General features: G+C 46.9%; 1 protein-coding gene across 4 annotated transcripts in view; it reads right to left on the reverse strand.

Moving 5' to 3' along the window:
- Nucleotides 1-2,386: 2,386 nt before the first annotated feature.
- INKA1 (inka box actin regulator 1) overlaps nt 2,387-12,623 on the reverse strand; it is a 38,227-nt gene continuing 27,990 nt past the window's right edge. For all 4 annotated transcript variants that reach the window (XM_078661238.1, XM_078661239.1, XM_078661240.1 and 1 more), the window contains exon 2: nt 2,387-3,866. In XM_078661238.1, the coding sequence (XP_078517364.1) occupies nt 2,898-3,866 (969 nt within the window). In that variant the 3' untranslated portion in view covers nt 2,387-2,897. The remainder of the gene's footprint in view (nt 3,867-12,623) is intronic.

The following is a 12,623-nucleotide window of genomic DNA, read 5'->3' on the forward strand; positions in this document are numbered from 1 at the left end:
ATTGGGCTTGCACTGCAGTGCCCAACGGGCCCCTTAAGAGGGCTCTTTGTCAGAGATCTTTTGATTTAGAGGTCGTTTGTGAATTATGAGTGGCAGTGCTTTGAGTGTAAGTAGGAGTAGATTGGTGTAGTGGGAGTTAAAAGTAACTAAGCGGTACCCTGACAAATTTCATATATAGTTACCCTTGTTATAGTTAAAAGCAGTAGGATGCTGGATGTGGATATAAAGGTCTGACCCAGCTGTGTGAGTTGCATATAAAAAAGGTTGACACTTAAATTCGCTATTGATCTGGGCAACTCTTCAGGACCGAAGACCTTATCTTCTAGGGATTGGGTTTAATAAAGGTGTGGGTGTACAAAAATACCCAATCCTAAGTGTATATAGGATACATTGGTATTAATAAAAACCGACCCAATAGTGGTAAGGTTTTGACACCTTCGGGTGATGACAGAGGCCACACTAATTTGCGGGCTAATAAGGTGTCCATTGTGATTCGCACAACGACCTACCCTACTCTCCGTCACCTTGTATGTGGATTACAGAAATTCTGCAGTCATGTTCTTTATATAATGGGTTTCTGTTCTGCATGCCTATGTACAATCTCTAATAAACCACAACAGCCATATCATAAACATATTCGGCACCCGCACAGTACAGCTGTATGCCCCTTTTTGAAGAAATTACGGCATGTACAGGACCTGCACTTGCTCTGCAACTCCCTAGGTAGTGCAGGAGTTCTGGACAGTGCTTCTAAGAAAAACAGTAACCACCACGCTGTGTTTCCAGGCTGTGCACTCTGCAAAAAATGTGCTTCCTAAAAGAGTTTTGAGTTACTGCAGGCGCCCAAAAAGATGGAATTCCTTGAAAACAATAGTGAGCATACAGCTTCTTTCTGTGCATCTGCGAAGAAGTAAAATGTGTTCTTGATAAGGCACCTACGGCCACATGTACGATGGAAACATTTTGGGAGTACCTAATTGCAACTTTTTGCTATGCGCAAAATTCAATGTATAACAGTGTCTTGACAAGGTTTGCGATTCCCAAAGGGGTCGCAATTGACCTGCATCATCAATATTCATGAGGCAGGTCGCAATTTGCTTCCCATTGGCAATGGCCTGTAATCACAGGGATGGTGGCCTGCTGGGGTCAGCAGACTACCATGTCTATGATTACTTGTTAAATAAAGCAAATTTTTTTTTAATTGAAAAGCAGCCCGTTGGATGCAAAAAAAGGAAAAATTAAAATCTAACTTTTCATTTTTTAAGAGCAGGCAGTGCTCCATGGGAACACACCCTGCTCTCAAAGAATGTTGACCCACATTCAGAAAGCGAAGGGGGGACCCCTACCTGTTTGCGAATCGGTTACCACCTCCATCAAGAAGTCCGTAAAATATGAATGTTTTGCGACCGCATTCCAGTCGCAAAACATACATACATACAAGCTCCCGCAACTCACTATTAGGAAGGGATGCCCTTGAAACACCCGTTCCGAATACCAACTTGCAAACCATATTTTGTGAGTCGGTAGTAGGTTGCAAAATAGGGTTAGAACATGCCAAACAACTCTTTTGCTGTCACAAATTGCCCGATTATTTGTTTGCGACTGCTAAAATGTGTCGTATGTGCAGCTCCTAGTCTCCCCTGGTGCTCTAGTGGAGCACTGGTCTCCTCAAGCCCTGCACTAGCTATATAGAACCCTCGGCCTCCTCTGGCCTTGCGCTACCCATAAAAGACCACCTGTCTACTCTGATCCTTCACCATGTATATTGAGCCAGTGGTCTCCAATCGGGTGCCACTATCTGCAATGTGCCACTGGTCTCCACCAGCCCTACACTATCTATAATGGACCCTGGTATAGTCCAGCCATATACTATCTATGATGACCACCACTGGTGTCTTCCTATCCTGAACTATCTATAGTGGATGACAGGTCTCCTTTGGCTCTGTACTATCTATAATGGACCACTGGCCTCCTCATGGGCCACTGGTCTCCTCTGGTGATGCACTATCTATAATGGGTCACTGGTCTCTGCTGGTGCTGCACTCTCCGTAACGGACATTGGTTTTCCCAGGCCTTGCAGTTGTGTGCTCTGGCCCCTCGCCTCGCCATGGGCTGTACAGAACCTTAGGCAAAGCGAAAAAAAAACGCAATAAAATCAGAAGCAAACTAAATTAATAAAAAGTAATTGCTGTATAAGGCATAATTTCAATTCAAAATTAACCTAGCATCGACCCTTTAAACGAATTTCAAAGCAAGCACCAGGCTCTCTGGGTTCTGTAAAGAGAAGCAGGAAGGCTTGAGCATCAAAAGCTCCAATAACACAGCTTGCCCCCACTCCCACTGCAGACTCTGTGAAGAGCCAATGGAAAGAGATCTTTCACTCCAATACTGAAAAAAACATATTTATTTTTAACTTACAAAACGATAAAAAATATATATATATTTATATATATAGGCAGCAAATATACAGGCAAGGCCTTCAAAGGAAGTCCTCTGTAGTTTGGCAGTGTATGTACGGATGAACATTATAATGTGTCAAAGTTCAATTCACATGGTTGATGCCTTTACGAGACAGTTATGGCACAATGGGGGCCACCAACCCAATCCTGCATGGAATCTGAATGGGCATGAAGCACAGGCAGATATGGGGTCCTGGTGGCAGTAACAGAAAGTGCACACCCCATTTCACTGACATCAAGAGGCCACTCCTCTTTCCTCCTTCATGACGGCTCTCCCAGTTCACAGTTGGCATCACCGTTATTCCTTCCAAGATGGCGTAACCACTGATGGTTGCATATCCCCCCAACCCGATTACACAGTGAGAAGAGGGACTCTTGGCTTCTGCACTCGAGTGAAATTGAGAATAGTTCCATGGTTCTGCCGACATTCCTATGCTTTTATAGGTAGCCCACAATGTCATTGCAGATAATTGGTTGACGACTCCTGCTGTTCATCATGACAGCAAACCTGTTAAAGTCCGTAGATAGTTCTGTGATGTTGGAGTGTGATTGGTGGAAATAGGGGGGCTTGGGCTTGTAATTGAAGTTAACTGGGCAAGACAACCTCTTGGAGGCAGTCTGCTCCCGCCCGCAGTCCCTGGGCTCCCGCCGTTTGACCTCAGCGTTCTTGCTGCGGTCCGTGCGGGCCATGTTGGCCAACTTCCGTCGGACGTTACCAGAAACGTTGAGGAGAAAATCGTGGGGTTTGCCCAGCCAACGACTCTGCTCCTGCGGCTTCAGCCGACTACTGTCCTCGCACATTTCTGGCAAGTCCATCCAGTTCTGCACCAGATCAGCAAAGCAGTTGTCCCCCAGGACCAGGGGTTGACGGTTACGACTCTGGGACAAGAGAGCGACAGTCCAGTCCTCTGCCTCGGTGGAATCCAAGAACCGCCATTGTTCAAGGCAGACATCTGAGGTAGACTTAGGTCGAACCTTCCTATCAGGGTTCTGAGTGTGGCGGCTGCGCAAGAAACCCCCTGACGACAGTCTGTGTGCTTTTTGGTTGGCCAGAGGGTACCTGCGCAGCACTGGGACAGAATCCTCTTCCCTCAGGATACTGCTAGACACTTCAGAGTAGCCCGAATCACACTCCAGGCTGCGCTCGCTGCTGGGAGAGGTCATTGTGGAATGGCTGGTCTCCTCTTCTTCGTCCACAGCCATCTCCAAGCAGCAGGCCGAGTCGGCTTCGGACACGTCAGACACCCGGTTGTGGGTCCGCTGCTCCCGGGAGAGCGCCTGGGCACACACCTCCTCCTGGGGATCTAGGCGCGTGTGACGTCCCTGCACCCGCTTCAGGTCATGGAGGGTCCTCATCATACACTGCATCTGATCTCTCAGTGTGTCTCCTGACTCCTTCATACACAGCTGTGAAGTAAAACAGAGGAACATCAGGTAAGCACGTAGTGTAATCAGGTTGTGTAATAAGTACAATAAGCATCATCTAAAAGCAGTATTACAGGCAGTCCTCACATGGATATCCATGCTGGGCATCTAAAAACACCACAGGTCTACTCTCTGCAAAGCTTGCACATACGAAATACAATAGGCTGGCCAATGCTGGAGACACAGAACACCCACTTCAAATGGCCCAAAGAAAAAAAGACTGGCTATCAAGAGCAAAATATGGAGGATGGCATACGTAATGGCGGACGCTAGGTGTGAAGGATGCCATAACTGGCAAGTTTCTGCAGTTTTGCACCTCTGAGCCCGACCATAAACGTATTTTATTTTTTAACTATGTCTTTTCTTATATATATTGGCCCTATGTGCCACCTTAAGTGATGTCTGTGAAATACAATATATTATAGGCATTAATTTTAGGTTATCTTTCTCTGAAATAGATGATATATGTGGCACCTGCCAGGATGTTAGGATCGTATACGATAATAAATGGGATACTGTAGTGAGGCCCATGGAGAATACGGGAGGGACTACTTGAATGTCACATAGGTATGGATGCTGTAGATAATGTCCGGAAGGGAGTCTATATAGGGAGGGTGGTACAGCGCAAAGGCGCATTTTAGTGTCGGCTGTTAGCTACACAAATGCTGGTAGCATTATAGATGCGGGTAGATTGTCTTTGAGGAATTCTACAGTGTGTTTCTAATAATTCACATCTTAATTGGTGGATGTGAGGATATTGTAGGTGGCTTTGGTGAGGACGCTGGAGGGCGTAAAGTGACACCTAAGATGTTACCTGTAAACACATTAATCTTCCTGCCAGCAGGGACAGAATGGAGTAGTGTCAGTGCAGATTCTGTAAGTGTGACCCCAGGGCTCCAAATAAGGCTTTGAAGGGTGGTGTGGGGCTGGCTGCTTTGAACAGCTGAGTGTAAACTCTTTCCTTGTCGGACAGGAATTTCTGTAGCAAACACTGGCAAATGGGAAAATTTAGAAGCACGTCCCCAGATTCCCTCTGGTGCCACGGGTACAATAGGTGACGTTTCAGAGTCGGTGTTTGTGGTACAAACAAAGGCAAATTGTTCATTTTGAAAGAGAATTTGACTTAGTTGACCGCTTGAGAGTTTTAGAGACAAACACTAAATGGGTTTTATCATGTTAGTCCAAGGATGTTCCCACTTCAGCTACAATGCAATTGAATAAAAAATAATCACATTTTCCGGATGTTAGTTCAAAAGACTGTCACTGTGTATTTGGGGAGCGACTTCCTTTCAAAAACTGTTTATTTCTAACAGCACCCAAGTTCCGACGTATGCAGGTTTGTATATTACACCAGACACTTTTAATCAGCGAAGTGCTGGCGCCTAAATGAAAGAGTGGATGTTCACTCTGGTGTAACCTTTCATGTGGCACTACAAAAATGAATGCTAACAGAAACATTGTACTTAAGCACACACGGCCCTCATCAGAAACAATGCACCAAGAAAAAAATAAAAAGAATGACCTAAAAACATGATGCAAGGACAATGCCGAGTAGGGGGTGAAGGGGCAAGATGGGAGCATCACTGGCCCTGGAGAAGGTCAGTGCACAGCCTTACACTGGGAATGGACTGTTCCTGTAACTGCACAGTGCCCAGCGCCTGGCCAGCTAGGACTTTTCCCTGTGTAGGTGGGCAGCAGACCAGGCCTGTCAACAGCATTAGTTGTGCACGGTTTCTGCTACTGTGTGAGGTTGATTCCTGGCCCCTGGTGTGAAGCAGACCTGTCACTCACGAAGTATGTGTGGAGCTCCTGCCATGAAGTGGAATGGCCACATGTGTGGGTCAGTACATGGCTCCAGGTGGGTAGCAGCTATCACTGGTATGGTGTGGTTACGTGTCCCTGCCGAGCAGTGAGCCTTTCACCGGTGCCTGTCGGCGCACAGCCAGTGAGGTGGGGTAGGGTGAGGAGCACACGACTCATAAGCACTTGTTGCCCATCAATGAAGATGAGTGGCCCAAGGCAACAGATATTTTTGGAGCACAAGCCTGCCACGTGTTCTGAGGCCCGGCCCAGCGCCTGGGCATGCGGCTGCACGTTCGCATGCCCAGCAGCGAAGAGAGTAAAGCAGAAACCAGAGGAGGTAGCCAATGGGTGACTCATGAAGAGAGAGCGTCGAGAGGCGGGGGCTGAGCTTCCTGCTGCTGGCACTGCAGGCCACAGGTCTTCACTATGCTTTAAAAAACAGAAGTACAATCCCCGGAACACACTTCACCTTTGCACACTACCATCTCCAACAGATATCACTTCTGGGCATTACATGCAGAGAAATTTACAGGACACTCGTTGCAATGTTCACCTCGCGCTCCAGAATCCTCAGGACCACATCACAATTTGCACAGCTTTACTTGCCACGATTTACTTTTAACACAACACAGTGCAGCATCCAAAATTGCTGTGCTGCCATTGTGCAAGGCGCAAAAAGCAGTGCCAAAGCCAAATGTTCTAATACTGTCCTGCTGCTAGTGTCACGCCATGAGCCCAGCCGTGGAAGCTCCATTGCACAAAGGAGCTGCTCACCTTGGTGCAGAGGTGAGTACGCGCAGTCCAGCCTAGAATTTGCACGAGTATAGCATACCCAAATTCCTATGACTCAACAAATCAACAAACTAAGAAGGTTTTCCTACATGCTGGATGTGTGCTGTAGGACAGATGTGTTGTCTTTTTTGTTATTGAAGAAATTAATATATAGATCGGACTTTGCATCAAAACCTATGTGTGTTTCATCCCCAACATTGCTCCCTTGGCAAAAACTGTGCAAAGCAGTTTTTGTGCAATGAAAATTGTACCTTTCCATGGCAAAACCTTGTTTGCACTGAATAGTAAATAGCACGTGCCGCTTAGCGTTTCGTTAGCACTGGTGCAAAGCCTTAGTAAAACTGGGCTGTTGGGTCTGTGCGCACAAGTACCAGCATACACTTCACTCATGTTCATCGCATGCACTGTAATCCACTGAACACGACACATTTGAAATCCCTCAGTACTGCATGAGCTGAAATGCCCCTGACTCCTGTCACTTGTGTGTGCTGCATCCAGTAGAATCCCCTGGACACACAAGGATGTGTCCCGAATGGAGCACTGGAATGCCAAGAGTGTGTGTGTGTTTGTTTATGCACACAGGGGCCCGTCCGCGTGCTTGGGCCCCCTGCCTCCCTCCAGGAGACCGGGTGGTTCAATGTGCTTCTTACGGAAGTGGTGGAGAAAGTGATCCCTTCATAAAGCCTTAATTACCCACCATTATGTACATGGCTGTGCTCCTTTGCTGTGCGTGCCCATGTTCCTCCTCGTGTTCTCTTTCCATCCGTCCCTCTCACTCCCTACTCTGCTCATCTTTCTCTATCTCTCCTGATATTTAATTTCCTTGTTTAACTGCCGCCTTCCCTCTTTCCCGCCTCAAATACCCACCCTTTCTCATTTCTTTTCGTGCTTACCTTTCTCGCAAACAGTCTCGCCGTCCTTCAACTCTTTCCCCTCCGCAGCTGCCTCTCCTCATCGCCGAGCGCACTCCCTTCTATCCCATGCCTGCTGCCTCGCGCCTCCTCGTGCCTCCTCTGAACCTGCCCCGCTCCGCCCTCCTCCTCCCTTTTCCCAACCTCTTCTTCCCACCTGCCTGGCTGCGTTCCCTCCTCGCAGCCTCGCGCCTCTTTTGTTGTCTTCACCTGCCGCGCGCTCCTTTCTCACTCTCCTCACCTGGCCCTCCTGTCAAGTTCACCTCTACCTGCTTCTTGAGAACTAGAAGTATCTTCTCCCAGTGGCAGGCTTCAGCCCCTCGCCACACCTCGGCATTCCCCTCCATATCTCCCTGGTGTGCACTTGGCAAGAACCAAGAAGTAATGCCAGAGGTCTAAAGAGGTACAAGTCAAAGGCAGTGGGCACTGCTCGCGTGGGGCGACCATAGAGGAATGGGAGATTCCCGCATAGGCCGAGCTTTCTGTTCAGACTCCCAGGGGCTCACCACAGTCTTCCTGACATCAAGTCAATCTGCACCCCAGCCAAGTGAGGGGCGGGAATGGCTTGCAAGAGAAACGGCCCACTGGAATTGCGGCACAGATATTTGGAGGGGTCCTGGGGCTTCTTGATTGGGTGTTGCAACGGCTTAAGCTTTCCCACTGGGCCTATGTGTGACAACATGCTGCCTTTGGTGACTGGCCTTGTGAGCGCTGAATTCACTTGGACTGCTCTTTCCTAACAGAATGTTCAAGTTGGATTTGCTACTGTGCACCAGAAGTAATCCATGGGAAGTGACCCACCTAGGGAAGTGACTCAACACAGGAGTGGTGACCCATAGAGATAAAGGACTCGCCAGGAGATAGGACCCTCAAGTTCAGTGACCCATGGTGGAACCGACCTACAAATAGATTGGTTTTCTAGGGAAATGACCCTCAGGGGGAAGTGACTCAAAGGAAGTGACTTTCCTGGGGGAAGTGACCCCTGGTTAAAGTGACAACTCCTGCGATTTTGACACACACGAATGTACTCAACAGAGAAGTGACCCAAAGGGTCTTAAAGTAACTTACTCAAGGAAGTGGCCCACCAGAAAAGGTGTATAGTTCAGCCGTCTCACAACTGAACCCGAAATAGTTGAAATAAAACAGCTATCTCTGCTTCGTCAGTCTTTACTTAGAGCTGTATGGTCAGTTGTGCTGTCTTCTATGGCATGACCGATCCTGTATCGTAGTTATAGCCCTTTTCCTATTAATTTTAGTTTGCTATTTTCCCATTTCACTCTCTTCTTGGCATTTTTCCTTCTCGGACACCGATTCCTGCTCTTAGTCTCCTTTTGAATTCTTCGCAAAATCTGCACTTCACCCTCAAAGAAAAGGACCCAAAATGTTAACTGGGATGTTTCCTTCTCTTGTGACATTAGGTCACTGATGTTGAAAGACGTGGCGGAACAACTGCTTTCCTGCCAGACAAAACTCGCATTACAGTACTTCTCAGCACTCCCTCAAATACGTTTAAGCTCTTCTCTCCCATGGTCCCAGAGTGGGGGTGACATCATAGGGAAACAGCGCATGAGCCAACCAAGGGGCACCGGTGAAGCTCGACCAGGGGACACTCAAGGAATATTTAATTCGCTTCATTTGGTTTTGGGGAACCTTTCTTGAAGAGAGAGTGGGAGAAAACGAAAGAACTGGTGGGGGGAGAGAGTGTGTTTTAGGGCTGTTATTTTAGGGGTGGGGATAAGATGTAACACTACCAACTCGTGATTTCAAAACCCTATTTAGACATACCAACAGGCAGTTATGCCACCAACACTACATACAACTACAATTTAAATGAAAGTAACTACTTTTCTTACACAATAAATGATTATCTCACATGGGTGTGTGAGAATGTTTCCAAACATCCGTGCCCTACCCCATACCACTAACCCCTTGGTTTACGCCCAGGAAAGTTGCCCGCTCCTGGCACAGTGGCCACAGTATACTGCCTAAGGACCAAGGGCCCTGCCCATCCTGCTCCCTGAGTAAGTGAGTGTTTGCCCTTTGGCTTTATGAGATCACTGCAACCCCAGGAGCGTATGAGCCAATCAAACACAGGCTTTTCACCAGTTGTTGTTTTCCTGTTCGTAGTCCCATCGGTATCACTCTGCCTGGGGGCCCGGAAGCAGCAGCTCTTGCACCGGAGTCGCTGTGTCATGGGTGCTGCATCCCTAGCTTGGCTCTGTCGGAAACAGAGTCATGCAGGCATCGTTCCAGCCTGTATGGAGCCCACAGGGCACCCGGCCTTCTTCCACACACGGTGAAACAGGGTACACTCTGGCAGGATATGTCTGGGAACATCTTGGCGTCACTGGAAATATCACTACCTTCACAACTCCCTTTCACCCTAATTTATGCACTAACCCCCCCCCCCCCTAATAATCTCACAGCTGCCCTCAAATAACCCCTCTGCCAGACTTAACTGGGCCTTCAGAACCAGTACCTCGAACAATTGCCAATTGAGGCATTGCAGCTACCGCTATGGCACATAGAATCGACTTCCACCAGCCGTTACCCAGTGCCTGATTCGGGTGGGGGCCTCCATCAGCCTAAAAAGGCATATCCCAGGTCCTGCTCTACTGTGTCCTAGCCTTCCCACCATGGGAATACAAAACTCCCTCAATTCTAGACCAAGGGCTGAAGGGGACTTCAACAGCCCCTCCTTTAGGGACATGGCCCAAAGCCCACCCAACACAACTCAGCTCTTGCACAAGCAATTTCCCAACTATGCTTCCAGTTCATTTCACAGCACACTCATCAGCTGAACAACCTTTCCAAACTCCGAGGAGACAACCTAAATGTGACCTTTTCCTGGGCCGTGACCTTGACAGCCTGCAGGCCCAACCATATCTTTTCTCCAGTTATTAGCCCACTTGGAATTTTAACTTATCTTCCAAAATATGTAGGATCATGTGTGCTTCAAAAATGCAAAGACCCATTACTTCCTGCTGAAAACCAGGGGGAAAAAAACTTACATTTTTGAATAATGTTTCCTGTCCGCTGCAGCATATAGAACTTCATGTGCAATTAAATTAAATGTATAACTATTTTAAAGTATGCAGAATTTTCTTAAAAGTGTACAGAAGCAGTAAGAGAGCCGAACGTCATTTTTCTGTTTAGCACATCAGCTGTGTACAGGTGGCATTAAATGGCCTAGGAAGAGAACGCTACTTCTTTAAGCACATTAAGTGTTCTCCGTATGGAAATTCTAAATTATGAAGCCAGTGTATTCTTACAATATGGATACCTTCTATGGTGAAACACTTGTTGAAGCTGTTCATCATAGAACGTTTTCATAGCTGGAATCCCACCTACACCTGGACATTCTGATCGTGTGTACAGGTTCTACCAGAGAATATTTCTGTGGATGGGGGGGGGGGGGGGGGGGGGAATGGAGACAATGATATCTAATGGAATAATGTTCCTGGTACAGGAAATCTGTCTGCAAAGTGAACGCACAGATACAATTTCCTTTGTATTTTCTGGGCACATACATTTCCCAGATGCTGCGCTAAATCCATTTTGCGCAGGTTGCTCATTAGTGGCAATGAGACTGAGGGACAATAGTTCCTGGATGGAATGGCCATGTGCCAGTCTGTGCCATATGCAGTCAAGGTTGCATTTGTTGGCATGCCCTCTGGCTTGAGGAGGGAGTGCCTTCTGAGAAGACATGCTGCCTTCTGCCATCACCAATGGAGCAACTCTCCCTAACAGGACATGCCCCTAACATCACAAGTTACAAATACAATTAAGAGCCGGCTATAGGAACGGAACAGGATCTTCTCCTTCAGTCGATTACTCATGTACACCAGCTTTTTCCTTAGACAGGATCCGTGGAGGGAGCTGCTTTCCAATAGCTACACTGAAAGTAGGTACTGAGATGGGTTTAATGTCTTTGCTTCAAGACCCTCTACCGCAGCACACAAGTCAATATGAACTATTGAATATTTACCCTCAACCACTATTGCTTACTTAGCTGCTGGGGGGAGAAATTAGGCCCAACAACAGAGAAGCATTGGGTAGTTCCAATTTAAGTGAAGAGCATTTCAAGTGAAACATAGCAATCCATCAGCAACATCCTCTTTTGATCGCTCAAATATCTGAATTCGGGGGAAGACTTTAAACTTTGGGTTAGGAAAATACCATCAAATACCAATGGATCACCAATGCTGTGCCATTATTTATTTATTTATTTAAACACTTGTAAAGCGCTACAAAGGCCCTTGGGCATCTCGGCGCTGATATCTGCTAAATTCAGTCCTGAGGAGGATCTACCTATTGGTCAAATAACCAAGTTTTGAGTTGTTTTCGAAAGGACCACAAGGAGGGACTGTTCTTTATGGTTAGCGGCTCCAAGCACAGCATTGCTGCTTTTGGATTAGTAGAATACCGTTCAGGCTTATCAAACAGCATCCAGGCTACTCTTAACACTCTTTTCGCTTGCAGAGTTGAGTGCAGCTCAGTCCAGGCCTGAGCAAGGATGGCTGTAAGTGGATGTACACACGCGATTGGATAGTGTTTGTGGCTTGTCAGATACAATTACACAGTTAGATGTATCCGTGCAGTTGAAAAGGGCCATACATGCTTACGCTTGTTCACGCAGACCTACTAACCACACTCCTGAACATTTATACACATCCACACATTGTGAGTGCATAACTTTAGTCACACATAGCAACACACCATCATGCACTGCTACGTGCAGTGATATTTACAATCACAGAGGCATACAACTAAACATACTTATGCATTTACACATAAGGCTGTAAAGCTGCACACGGGTGAGCAGTTACTCTACATATAGAGACAGAGAGTAAAGTACAGTCAACCAACTACAGCCTTCTAATGTTAGAGTTACACAGAAACAAACAGATGTGTGGTGAGGTACAGCTTCAGAAATGTATACCCAATCATAACAAGATGTGTATTATCTTACAGAGCAAGACAATAACTTGCTTTGACACAACAGACTCATACATTTGAGCACTGTGCTTACATACACATAATTACACACAAAGCCACTTACCCACAAATTGCTACCTCTAGTCAAACGTACGCGCACTTTAATTCAAATAAAAACAAGGCTGGCTGCACCCAATCAGCAAAACACAGAAGCATGACACAGGCACGCAAACAAAGACGTAGCACACACATCCACAAGCCTAAGAAAGTCATTCGTGTACACCACCAGGAAATC

This window comes from Lissotriton helveticus, chromosome 9 (assembly GCF_964261635.1).
Source record: "Lissotriton helveticus chromosome 9, aLisHel1.1, whole genome shotgun sequence".
Classification (NCBI taxonomy): domain Eukaryota; kingdom Metazoa; phylum Chordata; class Amphibia; order Caudata; family Salamandridae; genus Lissotriton; species Lissotriton helveticus.